The 15,626-nt window shown below is 47.4% G+C and overlaps 1 protein-coding gene across 1 annotated transcript; it reads right to left on the bottom strand.

Annotated features, from left to right (window-relative positions):
- Positions 1–5,704: 5,704 nt before the first annotated feature.
- On the bottom strand, positions 5,705–11,204 carry STMN1 (stathmin 1). The gene is made up of 5 exons (XM_055574070.1): positions 11,171–11,204; positions 9,412–9,484; positions 8,737–8,909; positions 6,624–6,815; positions 5,705–6,215 (listed from the first exon to the last, which is right to left on the bottom strand). Exons 2-5 carry the CDS (start codon positions 9,422–9,424, stop codon positions 6,144–6,146), a joined length of 450 nt encoding a protein of 149 aa, XP_055430045.1. The 5' UTR covers positions 9,425–9,484; positions 11,171–11,204; the 3' UTR covers positions 5,705–6,143.
- Between the last annotated feature and the right edge of the window lie 4,422 nt (positions 11,205–15,626).

Raw genomic sequence — 15,626 nt, 5'->3', positions numbered from 1 at the left:
CTGCACGTATTCTCATTGAATGGTTGACATGGAAAATCTGAAAGTAGTGCCTACTCCTCTGGGGTGGGGTGGGGTGGGGTGGGCCTTAGTTTGAGGGCTTGGCTAGATTTCAGGTCTCGGTTAGGTGCTCCTGTGCACAGGGTATAGTCTGCACAGCTCTGAGCAGCTGCCTTGATGGCTGGGACTCTGGGCACATCTCCACCAGGCTGTGGGGACTGCAGAGTGGGACCTGTGTTTGTGTCAGAATACAGTGGTCTCTGCTTGGCGGAGCAAAAGAAAACATGGTGGGTTTTTGAAACATCTGGACACCTGGGCTCCAGTTTAGAAAGTCTACCTGCAAAGGTCTGATGAGCCTCCTGAGTCTCTGTATTTTGAAAAAGTGCCATGTGACTCTGATGCCCAGTTGGTGTCTGGCCCGTGAGAGGTACCAGCGAGTGGTTTGGTGGCTGTGATGCAGCACGCCTGAAGAAGGGAACACAGGGACCTCCAGCCTGGAGGACGTTAGAAGGGAGTGTCACTTTTATCTATCCTTTTGTACCAATTGGACTTTTGACGTAAAAAAAAAATCTGATGGACTGATAAAATGGCTATCATTTATGTCAAGAATTGCAGGGACTTCCCTGGCTGTCCAGTGGTTAAGATTCTGTGCTTCCAATGCGCGGGGCGCAGTTTCAATCCCTGGTTGGGGAACTAAGCTCCCACGTGCCACAGTGGCCAGAAGAAAACCCTGCGAACTCTGGCCTGTATTTGTATCTGGGGCCTGGAAGGACAGAAGCAGGTGGGCCAGAGGCGCAGAAGCGCTGCAGTGTGCAAGTGCCACCTCACGGGGGCAGCAGCTGCTCAGAGCTTGCTGATCGCCTCTGGGTGGGACTGAGCACAGGCTTGCAGGATTTTCTGGGTTTGAAGATTAGCCTGAAATCACATTTTCAACTGTAATTAATTGTCAACTAATTTTAAAAAATTTAAAGCACGGCACAGAGTGAAGCCAACAAGCCTGTGGACTGACTCTGGCTGCAGGCCAGCAGTTGGTGCGTTCGAATCTTGAATCTGAGAAGGATGTTAAGGACTGGGTACCTTCAAGGCCCGTCTGCAAAGCCAGGACAGAGCCAGCCTTTGCTTCTAGAAAATCGGGTTGACTCCCCACGGGTCCACACAGGACAGGAACAACTCAGGTGCCCAGAGGAGTCACCACCCACTCATAGTCATCTAATTCAGCACATATTAAGCTCCCACTATGTGCCAGGCTCAGTGCTGGAGACCCAGTGTCGTGACAGGCACAGCTCCTGCTCTGGGGGAACCCTTCCTTCTAACTGGAGACACACGGTTGAAACAAATAATCACGATAATAAATTCACTGTGAAACATGAGGAGCTGCGGTATAGCACAAGGTTGGGGTTGGATTCCTGATTCCACCCTTGGTCAGCTATGTCACTTCTGGCAAATGCCCTAATCTGTCTCAGTGGCCTCCTTTCCTACCTGTGAAATGGGCATGATAATGTCATAGGGTTGTCTTGCGGAATTCCATGAGATCATGCAAATAATTATTAGTCATGGCCACAAAGTAGAGAGAGCTGTAAAGAGCATGTAAGAGGGAGCGTAGGCTTCTCAGAAAACCCCATCAAGCCCCTCACCAATCCCAGAAGCTTCTCCCCCGATAGGTGTGAGGCCACAGGTTGGAAGTCTGGGCCCAGGGACTGCTGCACCCCCAGGGCTCAGTCTCCTGTGTGCTCTCCATTCTGCTGTGGCAGCCATAGGCATCTGGGTAATCTCCCATACTTGCCCCTGGTAGGATTTGGTGCCCAAGGAAGGTACTGCCCTTGATCTCACTGGGAGAAGGCTAGGCCTTTCCCACCATTGGCCAGAGCCCCTCGCACTGAGACTGCCGCATCTCAGAGCTCATCAAATTCTACAATTAAGTATTACAAATCTGGGTGCCTGTATAAAACGAGGCAGAAAACCTTCCTTGTGCCACCAAAGTGCAGAATGCTAGCTTCCACTGGCAGGGACCTCAGTCACTGGGACACTGTGGACCTTACACTTGATCTGGGCAAAGAGGGAGGAAGGCAGATGGCAAGAGACTTAAGTGCCAGTAATGCCTCTGGTGCCTTCAAGCTCAGCTCAGTGGAGGAACCCTCAATGGCCAAGATAGGATCCCTGATCTAATCAGGTAGAGAAGACCTGGAATTAGGCTTGCACGTGGACGGTAATTTCCAGGGTACCTATTCCAACCTCCCATTCAAAGCAGGAAGCTCCTCTCTAAGGAGCCTGGCCTTATCTTCTTGTTCACAAGCAAATCACTTTCAACAGTGATTCAGAAACCCAACTAACAGTAAGAGAGCCAAGCGGTTATCTGGGGGTGCAAAGCAGTGCTAACACGTCGCTGGAAATCCAAACTCTTCATGGGGAGGAAAACACAGAAGCAAGCAATACCTCTATTAAGGCCTGGCGGGCGGGGGTGAGATCTTTCTTCCTTGGAGTAACAGAAGATGGTCACTCGTGGCTTTTGAGGGCGGCAGCACTGGCTGAATCCGGGGCAGAGGGGACGCCGAAATGCCAGAGCAGCCGCCTTCCCAGGAAGCGCCTGGACTCAGTGCCTGTTAGGCCCTGACCAGCTGAGACCTGTGGGCGTTACCTCACCTTCCTAGACCTGTTTACTTCTCTGTCCTGTAGCAGCACCCACCTCACACGTTTGGACCTGAGGAGACAACGTCACAATGCCCGAAAGGAACTGCTCACCCCACAGTAGCCTCTGACGGGCAGCGCCACTCCCCAGCCAGCCCTGGAGTGGTTTATTTCTTTTCCCGTTGCCCACTGTCAGCAGAGTCTCCCAGTTCCTTGGTATGGTGTCTCCAGAGCCCAGTGGCCCCATCCAGCTCAGAGACTCATCACCTCACCCCCGTGGTGCTTCCACAGCCTTCCACTGTGGCCTCCGTCACCTTCTCTCTCCAATTCACCCTGCCCCATGCCTCCATTCTCTCCCTCAGAATGGCTTTGTTCACTGAACACGCCTGTTCCGTGTTCTGAAGCCCCCACTGCTCAGGATAAAGGGAATGGAGAGGGCATCTCTATGAGAGCCTGCCATGATCCAGTAACCATGAAAAGTCCTCATAAAGTACATGTTAACAACCTACTCACAAGAGACATATTAATGTCCTTTGTTACCCGAACGTTATTGACCAGTTTCAAAATTCACTCATATAACGAATTGCAGATTAGTTTCTGCAAAAACCTCCCAGTGAAGTGTTATCAAGTCCATATCTGATTTCTTGGAGGACTGCCTCAAGTCTTCTCTCCTCTATTAAGCTTCCCAGACCACCAAATCCTGTGGTTATACCCTCCACTGAAACACACTTGGCAGAGTACAAGCATGGGGTTGAGGCCATATTCTCACTAAGGCGTTCCACAACCTCCCCGCCCGCTTCAGGCATAAACACAAGATGCACGGGGACCCCATTTCATCTTTGCATCGCTAGCACATAGCTCAAAGTTGGGCACATTCTAGCTGTTTGTTAAATGTGGATTTAAGGGCTTTCTTCCCATCCCTCAAGCCCCTCCTTTCTGCCGAGGCCAATCACCACGTCCAAGTACTAAAGCCTCAAGAGGAAGGGATGCACCTCATTTTCCACTCAAGTCAAAGGAAAGAGTGTGCTCTATGGCAACAGCCCCCAGGCTGCAGTCAAACCACTTCTGACCTCTGACAGAAGAGCTGCCAGGAGAGGCTGGCCTGGCTCACTCAAGACAGGACCGAGTCCTCCGGCCCAGGGCTCTGACAATCCCCAGGAGCTCCTGGACACCCGTTCCTCCTTTCCTCCAAGCTGTGCACGTGTGTGTGCTCAGTTGCTCAGTCATGCCCAACTCTTTGAGACCCCCAGAGGACAGGTTCCTCTGTCCATGGGATTCTCCTGGCGGGAATACTGGGTTACCATTTCCTCCTCCAGGGGATTGAACCTGAGTCTCCTGCATTGGCAGGTGGATTCTTTACCACTAAGCCATCTGGGAAGCCCTCCTTCCAAGTCATAGGCAAAGAATTTGAGTGGCAGTTATTTAACCTAATTCAATCTTCTCTTTTTATGTTTGAGAAAACTGAGGCCCAGGACTAGTACCTCTCTGAAGGTCAGAGGTAAAACAGAAAAGCCAGGGCGTCTGATCTTATGGGTAAGATGGATCTCCTTCAGTTCCCTGTGACAACCGCTACCACAAGGTGGGAACTTTTGACACCAAGTCAGGGCCACCATGGGGTGGCTGTAACCAACTGGGGATCCCTCCTCAGGCGTATCTTAGACCCTCTTCTTTTTCCTGATCTCTGTTCCGTTCTCCACATGTCCCACAGGAACAAAAACCTACGGCTCTCTGTAGGACATCTAGTATCATAACTCGGATGAATTTCTACTTTCAGGCCATCTTTATATCCAAGCTACTCAGAACTGGTGCTTTAAAGGTTCCCATGGGTACCATCTCACCCACGCAAACCTCTAATACCTACTATAGGACAGATCAAAGACGGACAGAGGTGCATTTCTGCACACAAGCTTCACTTCGGCCTATGTGTTTAGATATTGCCATCATTATACTGAACTACACTTGATCTTTTTCCTGTTTGCCCTATACAGCCATGACTCTTTAAATTCGATCTTCTTTCAGAACCCCTACAATTGATCACCTTATAAATTTCTAAGTCAGTTCAAGCCACTTAAAAGCTGCAGTCATTTGCAACTCAATATAAACTTACTAGCTCCCTCACTAGCCTCTGGTTAAAAAGTTATCATTATTAGTGATATATATATACACTAAATACAGTTTTAAGTGTGCTCTACTGTACACACACACACACACACATTCCTTTAATCCTAACAACATAGGAAGGTTGATAGGCTATCCTTCTAAGTTTGATAAAACCCAAATCAAGAGCTGCAGAGGCATAAATGTGGCAACATGCTGACCCCACTGCAGTATTAGCAGACATCCTGGAAACTCTTTCACTGGAAGTGTGTGGCTTCCGAGAGCTTTTCTGCAGATAGTCTGAGAAGCAAATAATCATATGTAATTAAGGCTATTTCCCAAATAGCCTAGGAAAGCTGCCAAAGGCTTTCCCGGAATTCAGAGGCAAGCCGGTGGAGACTGTAAACCCTGTAGCCTCTGGATGCGAGACGAAGCAACCACAACCTTCCCCACCCAAGTCACTGCTGCTCCAGAGAAAAGGTTCCCTCTGTCAGTTACAGGGCTTGCTAGAGGGGTACTGAAAGTTTCACTCATCTTTTGATTCTTGAGAAATGGTTCCTAAGGCAGGAAAGTGTTAGGATTCACCCCCAACCCCAGCCTGTAACGTAAAGCAAATAAAGCATCCGATATCTCTAACTAGGATCTTAAGGTTTCTCTAAACTGTTCTCTAGAAACACCATTTGCGCCTTCAGTCTGCCTTTTTAATGGGGACACAGAAAACAAAAAATGCTTGTTTGCAAATAAACATCTGAAAGACTATCATAACAGCTGATCTGGGCTGAGGCATCACAACAAAGTGAGGATTGTGGAAGAAGACAATGCAAACAACTCCAGAGCAAGAAACTCCAGGGCAGAGAACTCGCAGTGATGCGTGTACGGGGTGTTTCTACCAGCCTCGAGGCCCCATCTGGAACAAATATAAACTAGAGGGTCTCTATCACTGGACAACTTATCACCTGGACAGAAAGAAGCACTGCCACCAACAGCACTGTGCAGTTTTATTAACCATTCAAGTACAGTAGCGTCTGTAAGATCGGGACAGAATTGGGATTTAAAAGTGAACAGATATTCAGCATCTAACAATCTGAAAGAAGCCACTACATACTCTTTTCACAGACATGTTTTCACGGAGCCAATACAGTACTAGCCATTAACCCAGCACACCAGGTGTACTGAAGTAGAAAAGATGCAACAAGAAAAATAGCTACATTAGAAAGACTTCAACACTTTAGAAAAAGAGTAAAACACTTTTCGTTTCTCCCCTTCAGCCCCTAAAACAACATCATACCGTCTGGATCTACCTATACAGTCCTACATCAGCTTCTAGAATATTTGTCAGGAGGGCAAAAGTAAAATGACACTGGCCAGTACAGTCTTTGGATATTTAGGAAGGGGAGGGGGAGAAAGTCAGTTCTCAGAGCAAATTAGTCGGCTTCAGTCTCATCAGCAGGATCTTTGGATTCTTTGTTCTTCCGCACTTCTTCAATGTGCTTGTCCTGTAAAGAGATAGTATATCCACCAGTCAAGTGAAAAGCCTGCAAGGTCATGCCCCCAAGAGGCCCAAATCAGCATTAGTACATACATTATATGACATGTGTAATAATATATTATTATTCTATATATTATGGGAATCACATAATTAGAGTTCTAACTCATCATCTTCAAACTTCCTAGGTCACTCATTGAACCTAATGATTCAGCCTTCTACTGCTCTTCCCAAGAACATGCAATTGAGCTGCAAATTAGTGAATATTCCTTACTTTAAAATAAGACATCTCTGATTTAACTTGTTAACCACAAAATGAATGACCAAGACACCCAGCACGCGTGATCAAGGCAGAGCTCACGCGTCTCAGTGGCGCATCGCACCCCGGCTCCCGCGCCTCCCGGGCCGGGGCACCGACCTTCTCCCGCAAGCGCTCCAGCTTGGCGGCCATCTGCGCCTCTCGGTTCTCTTTGTTGGCCTCCATCTTGTGGGTCAGCTTCTCTTCCGCCATCTTACTGAAGTTGTTGTTCTCCTCTATCGCCTTCTGAAGCACTTCTTTCTCGTGCTCCCGTTTCTCAGCAAGCTGCTTCAAGACCTCAGCTTCATGGGACTGGAAAAAAGTTTAATAGGCTAGGCTCTCTGAAATGTTATACAGCATTAGGTCAAATCACAGAAGAAATTATTGAGAGGACTGAAGATAGAAAGTTAGATCCCTTTAAATAATACTGAAGTCAGGACCTGAATTATCCTATCAGAATACTGTAAAAATTATATTTTCTAGTGTTTTTATTTACTTTGGAAAACTGCTCATATCTGTTCAGAGATTCTTGCCCAATTATTCCTTAAGGAAATCTTTGTAAAATTTACCACATAATGGTATCAAGATGATTTGAGTGATATATACTTAGAAATGGCACTTTATTGTAAAGAATTTTGATTTTTTAACTTCAAAGGCTACCTAAAGAAAATGAGTTCATTGTAAAAAATGTAACCATATCGATAAAAAGAAAATCCACAGATATCATAAAAAAATTTAAGATTAAACCTCCAGATTACTATTTAAGCCAAAGGATTTGTTTTAAGGAAAAGCTTATTAGCGTTTTTCTTATGGACACTGCATTAACTTCGAGACCAGTGGAGCTCTGTTACCATGGTGTGCCTCCTTCAACAGACTCAGAATAGCTTATTACCGGATTCCGATGTGTTTGGAAGCATCAACTTGCAGGAAAACTTCAGAGCATCTGCCATTGGTTCTGTTAATTCTCTTCTTCAAAATACCAGTCATGATAAGAGTTTCACTATATTTAGCCAATAACTATGTAAAGCTCTGGCTAATGACTACAGGGCCAGTGTTGATTCCTTAAAAAAAAAATTCTGTCCTGCCTTCAGCTACATCTCTTCCATGAACTCAAACTACATGGAATGCATCAACGTGGACTAAATAGAAGAGCAGGTAGCAGATGAAACACCATTGCAAATACAGCCACTCTTCCTGGGGAGGTAATTCACTGTTGACAGTGGGTCAGCGCACACACAGCACACACGTGGCACTGAAACGTGCCCAGCACACGCTACGGCAGCTGAACAGGGCCCCAAAGTGCATGTGTGGGGTTAAAGGTACCAGACTTCAAAGCACCAAGCTGCGCTGGTTGCAGGCACGTTGACCACTTCACCTTTCTGTGCCTTCATTTCTCTAATTTTAAAATTAGACCCATGCACCCCAATCAAGAGTTGCTAGAAAGAGGGACTAAATGAGAATTTATGTATAATTCTTAACAACTAGAAGGACGCTGAAGAGAGAAATACACCAAAATGTTACCAGTAGTTATTTCTGCGAAGTAGGATATGAATTTTCTAATTTATTTATAAACTTCTGTGGTTCTCAGTTTTTCTATAACAAGCATATTAATATTTGCTGAATTTTTTGATTAGTTCTTTTTAAAGATAGCTACTTTAATATAGAAGTACTAGATAAAAGCTACCATAATACCAGTATGACAGCTGAGCAACACAATCATGTCGCTAGCAATTTAAAATGTTTTTATTGTACTGCTCTCAAAAAACAAAACAAAAACTAAAAAACCACAGATTTACACACAAACTTAAAAAACCAAACCCCAAAACCTTAAGAGACAAAAAAATGAATCAACAACAATCTATTTTCCAAAGAGAAAGCATGAAAAGTATGAATTTTGGTTTCAGACAGAACTGGGCTTAAACTCTAGCTCCAGTACTCTCTAACTGTATGACTCAGGAAAATGATTTAACTTTCCTGAGAACATTTTCTAATCCAGTATCTCAGACAACACCTACCCTCTAGGGTCAAAGTAGAAAGGAGAACTATATAAGTTAAAGGAGATAGTACACAATAGGAGCTCAATAAATGATGGCTGGTATTCTCTCCCCGCCACTGGCGCTGTAATTTTCAGTTATAGTCACCACCTAGCTACAATTCTGTTTTCATCCTCTTACAAAACAGACTGGCCACGTTACATTAATAAATATCTGGTTTTCTGTAAATTGGTGTTTACCTTGCGTCTTTCTTCTGCAGCTTCTAATTTCTTCTGAATTTCCTCCAGGGAAAGATCCTTCTTCTTAGGAGGGGAAAGGGGAAATTCTGGGACAGATTCTTTTGATCGAGGGCTGAGAATCAGCTCAAAAGCCTGGCCTGAGGCACGCTTCTCCAGTTCCTTCACCTGGATATCTGGATTTGATCATATTTATAATATATTCAGAAAAATGGAGTTTTTCCTATTCTAATAAACTGTTCTATCGTTTTCTAAAAGCCAAATCAATTTAATGAATAGAATGAGGGCTGGTGAAGCAGCTGTGTTTACAGGCAAGAAATTATTATCTAAATACTATGTCCCAGAAAAGCAAAGCTCAACATTTTTGGATTGATAAATACCATTCTGAGACATCAGTATTTGACAATCATTTCCCTGAACAGAACAAAAACATGCAAAACTCCACATTTTGCTTTAGACCAAACCAAATCGTCGAATAATGAAACAATTAACTATGTACTCTCAGTACATTCAAGTGGTAATTTTTCTGCTTTAATTGCTCTCCAATTTATAAAGTAAGATTTTTTTGGTAAGACCAAAACACAAGTGCCAAATTAAGATGGCTTAAGACCTGAGCCATCTCCTATTCTAAAATTAGAAGCCCGTCACAATTTCAGCTTTTCCACACAGATCACCTACCAGAAGAAGCCATGGTGAAGAGAAGACAAGAGACTGGCAGTGTACTCTACACGATTCACTGGCAAGGAAAACCCTGAAAACGATTTTCAAAAGCATGCAATCAATTTCTTTGCATTTCCATGTCATTGATTCAAAGGGATCTCAAATCACATCCATATAAGTCAATGTCAAAAAACCCCACTACTGTGGAATTAAATATGACATCATTAGTTAGAAAATTATTTAAAAATCATAAAATACTCAAATACTGGGAAACCTGAATTGAATAGAATGTTGGTTGTAGAAGAGGTTAAGTGAGCTTGCCCGTTCAAAATATACTTAAGATTTTTAAAATTAGACAGGGATTTAAATCACAAGGTCCCCGCCCCTCAGTATATTCTCCTCCTGGTGAGAAGATAGTGCAGATTCAACGCCTAGTGAGACCGGAGCCATCTTAACACTGCCTACCACTCATTGTGCAAACGAGAAATACCCACCCCTGCTTTGTCTGTGTCTGCCATGTGGAAAACAAAACGCCCAAACTAGTATTAACCAATAATGTCTCACTCCTATTGTTCCTGCGGTTTAAGGTCCTCATTCAACAGCGGGTTAACATGAATTATCAACAATTTTATGAAGCTTTAGGTCTTAGGTTACACCTATTTGCTGCCTTGTGCAGTATTTTTCCACGAAAAAAAACCTACATTCCTTGATCTTTTCAAAGGTCATGATTCCTGCAGACCCAAGTCTAGTGTCAAACACGTAGGAATACAAGTTCTCAACAGCGGGAACTTAAAATCGGAAACAGGGAAACTGTCTAAGCCCGTCGGACGAGCGTGAGACTCCCCGCACGAGAACCAGGATGGGCGTGGCCCTGGTCCGGGCGAGGAATAGCGGCAGGCCGCCCCCCGGCCAATCAGAGCCCGCCCTGCACTCCGGCCCCGGGCCCCGCCCCTTCCTCCCCGCGCCTTTTCGAATCTCCCCGAACTCTCAACACCCCGGAGCCCGCGCGCGTGGGAAGGGGAGGGGTGGGCGGGGCTAACGGTCCCATCCGGGTAACTCCGCCCACCCCGGGCTCTCCCCGTGCGGACTAGCCCCCCATCAACTCCCGCCAAAAACACCTTGAGGCGGGCCCCCGCCCCCCTCACCCCCAGCCCCGCCGCAGCTGGCCGGGAGGTGCTAGTACTCGGGAGGAAACCGTGGGGTACCCGCCATCGGCTCGCCACCTCTTTCCTTCGCTCCCAGTCTTCCGCCACCCAAAGCCGTCCGCGCCCCTGAGCCGAGAGGACTGGACAGCTCTCGTGGGGTGTCAGCCTTCCGTGGGCAGCCTCACGAACACTGCGCGGGGGCGCTGCCCTTTCCGGCCCCGCAGTCTGGCCCTCAGGTCGCTCCCTGGGGGCGCCGCCCCGCCCCTTCAAACAATGGGGACCCCAGCGGGGGCCGCGCCTGCAGGGGGGCGGGGGAGGATGGGCCTACGCCCCCTATTGTCTCCTCGAAGGCATCTCGGGGCTACCTCGGCGGGCTCGCCCAGCTGGCCGCACCCCCTCCCCACCACAGCCGCGCCCCCAGGGAGCCAGGGACAAAGCCAGGCTCCGCCCGAGCCACACACAAAGCGGAGCGACCCCCCACCCCGCCCTCCAGCCCCTTTACGGCCCGCGGCCCCGCCCGCCGGCCTCCAGCAGGGGGTCGCTGCCCCAGGGCCGGCCCCTCCCGCTCGCCGCGTCCCTCTCACTGCCCCCGGCCTACCGCCGCCGCCTCGTCCCGAGAGTCCCACACCCACCTGCTCCGTCCGAGCCGCCTGGCCACACTCTGAGCACCAACAGACCCGGGCGCGCACAAAAGCTCCAAACAGCGACACGTGACCTCCCCACCGGGCTCCGCATTGGCTGGGACCGGCGGCACGTGCCGACCCCTTCCCACCCCCCAACCACAGCCCAAGTGGACCCCGCCTCTGGGGACCCCGGAGCACCTCGGGAAGTGTAGTTCAGGCTGGTGGGACCGGCGGACAATGCCAGGGGTGAGGGCTGCTTTGGGGCGGGGGGTTCTCCAGGTATGAGCCGTGGGGGCCGGGGCGGTCATCTGGCAGGGGAAGGGGGTGATGCGGTGAGCCCCCGCCTGGGTTTGAACCAGTTCTCCCCTTCTTAGGAAAAGGGTGGGGCAAGGTCCCTTTCCACCTCTCAAGACAGTGGTCCTCCTGGACTCCACCTCTGTGGAGCCCCTTGCCCCACATCACACCCCAAGGGCAGCCCTCCCTTGGGACAGCGCATTGCCCTTCCGGGGCCCCCTCGGTGCAGCCACCTAAGACGCCCAAGCCCTTGTGACGGGACAATGCCACTTCATGCCTCCACCTGTCACCTGTATGGTGACATCATCATAATCTAACCCATTCTGCCCAACAGGGCACGGGCGTGGCCCTTAACTCATTGTGTGCGTTCTCCCTACCGTCTTAGGGTCCCCCAGCTGGTGACCCTCTATAGAGACCTGTGGGGGAAAAGCAAAAGGATCTGGAATTTGATCTCCTCTGGTCTAACAAAGTCACTGGGCTTAAATGCAGACTCCATCTGTTCTGCCAAGCCTTTTACCGGACGATAGGGAAGGAAGCTCAATTGCAGTTCTAGACTACACAGACTGCAGTTAAGTGTTGCTTTTGTTCTTGAAGCACGTGCTCCCACATCGGTGCTGGGTCATTATAAAGAATCAAAACAAAAGAAGCCACAAGGTCACGGTTCCCCCTGCCCTGGATAGATCGGATGCACAGCAGAAACACAAAGAAAATTGCTCTGACCCTGGCTATCTTAGAACAGCTGGCCTCATTCTTAAACACAGAAAGGCCAGAGGAATAATAAAGAGAATGAACATGGTTCCCAAGCCCCTTCTCCCATTCCCCCGATCAAAGCTCTGTCCTTGGTGGTGGTCATTACACCAAAGCACCTGCCTTGAGATACTGACAAGGTAGAAGGACACGGTCATTTTACTGCTCGATGGGCTCCACCTCCCCAAAACCAAGAAACAAACATGACCTACTTTGATGGAGCAGGAGTCCTCATTTAAAGACTCCCCATGTTCTGCTATTTACTATGGATATGCAGGAGTTAAATATAATTCATAGGTGCTTGAGACAAGGAAAACTGGATTATACAGGCAGCAGACACACCACACAAAGCAAACAATTAGCAATACACTGTTGCCTGAAATATGCTTGTTGCAGCGTTTTCTCCAACAATTGCCCTTGTGTGGGGTCGGCCTCTCCCCCGCCCCCAATCTAAGTGGTTTTCCCTTAGCATGTGAGCAGGACCAGCAATAATTCAGATTCTGAGCCCTGAGAACCTTCTCCTTCTCAGACCAAACTTAGCCACCAAACAATCCGGTGTTTCCATCTGTCAGTTTTCTGAGCGAAATCTCAGAAATCGTCAGGAAGACTGGAGGGGAGTCAGGATAAGACCTCACTGAAAAGCGACAGATTAATAGGCAACACACACGAGCAAGAAACCCAAGGCTGAGAAGTCTGTTATACCCTGAACCATGCTTTATCTAGAAGTCTTTGTACTTGATCTGGAGGTTTGCAGAGGAAGGTCCCACCCATTTGATGCATTTTTTTTTTAATACAAGAAATTGCCACAAAAATCTCACCTTTCTGACTATTAATGTTATGACAGAAAAAAAAAAAATCTTTCAAAACACTGATTATTTTAAAGCACTTATACCGCTTCCCACCGCCCCCACCCCCCCACCCCCACCTTTTCTTTCTCCCTAGAGCAGATGTCTATTTCCATGGAAACCATGGCTAGGAACGAAGATGTTAGAACTCATGTAGATTTTTCATCTTTTTTAATGATGCCACTTGGCTTCTGGGTTTGTTGTTAGATGCTTGGTCCTGACAGTCTCTGTGACGAGGATTTCCTGAGATCCCCACTGCTGCTTGAGGACTGAGGAAACTGGAGTCAGGTTTCCCCAAGAATGATCCTATGAATAAAAAAGGGTTTGGTGGGGCTTTAGGGTGGGGCTGCCTTTCTGAGCGCTAGACCACAGCTATGTATTGTCAGTTCTTCTGAGTGTTCATGAATGAGCTTTGGAATTGGAATGGCTTTCAACTGTGAGAGAGAAAACAGCTTTGCCATCTCACTTTGGAAAGGGGCAGAAGCTCCTTTCTTGGAAGGTTCCAAGAACTAACTTCAAAATCCACTCCCTCCTAAAGTGGCAGCAAGGAGTTAACATTTGCATCTTGGGATTATCTGTCTTTGCCGATGAGAATTATTTTTGCCTCTGCTCAGATGGTTTGGTCGAATTGCTGGGGAGCTGGCTGTGACTATGGATTAACACAAAGTGAAGTTGAGATATGGCAGCCATCCAGCTTATTTGATCTGTGTAGACAGCTAAAGGAGAGCCCTTCAGGCTTCAAAGTCCAAAAGGATGTCTACGCTGATCAAACAAGTCGGGCTGTTGTCAGATCTGCTCTGTTCTTACAGAGCACCGGCTGCCTTTGTTCATTGTTGGTTCTGAGGCTGCAGGGTTGTCTCCCACAGAGGCGCCACTGAGTTCCACTGCTGTTTACAGGGCCTGTCCTTGGCCGAAGGTGTCGTGGGAGAGGTTTTCTTCTTGTCCCCAGCCTTGCTGTTCCCTTTGTCCCCTAATCCTTAGGCATCATGCTCTGACACTCCCTTCCCTGTTCAAAACCTCTCTGTGAATCTGCTATTTTACTTGCTTGTCTCCCTCACTAGACAACTAAGCCTAAGAAGGCAGGAGTTGTGTCTCTGATATCCGTTGTACCTGCCCAGAACGGAACCTGGCCCTGGAGGGTGGGGCCTGGTTGGACGCAGATGACTTTAGGCAAGAACCACCTCACCCATCCTCAGCTTCCACTTCTGTGATGCTCAACACCTGCACTAGCAGAGGTGGTGAGGATTAAGTCAGATAATGTATGTGAAAGTGCTTAGCACCATGCCTGGCCCCTCTCAGTGCTGACTTGTTAACCATTATTGCTAGAGAAGTTTCTTGATTGCTGTAGGTTACTGACGGAGAAGGCAATGGCACCCCACTCCAGTACTCTTGCTTGGAAAATCCCATTGACAGAGGAGCCTGTTAGGCTGCGGTCCATGGGGTCGCTAAGAGTCGGACACGACTGAGCGACTTCACTTTCACTTTTCACTTTCATGCATTGGAGAAGGAAATGGCAGCCCACTCCTGTGTTCTTGCCTGGAGAATCCCAGGGACGGGGGAGCCTGGTGGGCTGCTGTCTATGGGGTCGCACAGAGTCAGACACGACTGAAGTTACTTAGCATAGCATAGCATAGGTTACTGAATAAATGAATGAATGATGACTAGTAGACTTTCTCCTTTGGGTAGAAATCATAGTCTCTGGGTTAACTCTTTTCCCATGGAGTATTTTTTAAAATTCAATTAATTTAACATTTTGAATAAATAAACCCATTCACACAGCTGAGAAATAAAGTATGAAAATTCCTTCTCCTTCCCTCCCTCATCTATCCCCATCTGCCAAATCCTCTACTTACCCTTCCCCTACTTTAACCATTGTTACTAGTTTCTTGTGTATCTAGGGTTTTCTTCACGTAAGCAATTTTGCTTACATGTATGTTAGCAAATTTGTGGCCACATAGTCTTAATCCCCCCTTCATAAGAAAATGTCAGTCTACTGTAACTGTTCTGCACTTAGTGTTTTTTCACTTAAGAACACATATCAGGGATCTTTTCCATATTCATATATCAAGCATTTCCTGGATCTGGGATCCAATGTATGAATGCTCCATAATCCAGTTAACCAGTGCCCTGTCCATGGCCCTTAGGTTAATACTTGCTATTTCAAACAATGCTGTAATGAACAAGCTAATATAGATGGTGTTTTCCATCTGGGTAAGTATATCCGAGGGGTAAGTATAGCTGAAACTCCAACACTATGGCCACCTGATGCGAAGAACTGACTCATTGGAAAAGACCCTGATGCTGGGAAAGATTGAAGGTGGGAGGAGAAGGAGACGACAGAGGATGAGATGGTTGGATGGCATCACCAGCTCGGTGGACATGAATTTGAGCAAGCTCTGGGAGTTGGTGATGAACAGGGAAGTCTGATGTGCCACAGTCCATGGGGTCGCAAAGAGTCGGACACGACTGAGCGACTGAAGTATATCTGAAAGATATATTCCTAGAGTAGTATTGCTAGGTCAAAGGACAAACACATTTGTAATTTGGATAGTGCCAAAGTGCCTTTCATAGGAGTCGTA

This window comes from Bubalus kerabau, chromosome 3 (assembly GCF_029407905.1).
Source record: "Bubalus kerabau isolate K-KA32 ecotype Philippines breed swamp buffalo chromosome 3, PCC_UOA_SB_1v2, whole genome shotgun sequence".
NCBI classification, from domain to species: Eukaryota; Metazoa; Chordata; class Mammalia; order Artiodactyla; family Bovidae; genus Bubalus; species Bubalus kerabau.
This window is presented reverse-complemented; position numbering and strand designations above follow the sequence as displayed.

Bases quoted from the DNA above. Each gene is read 5' to 3' on its own strand.
- STMN1 (XM_055574070.1), bottom strand. The intron at 6,816-8,736 runs GTAAACACCAAT...ACTTTTTTCCAG, and splicing joins CTGCAGAAGAAAGACGCAAG to TCCCATGAAGCTGAGGTCTT. The intron at 6,216-6,623 runs GTCGGTGCCCCG...ATCTCTTTACAG, and splicing joins TGGAGCGCTTGCGGGAGAAG to GACAAGCACATTGAAGAAGT.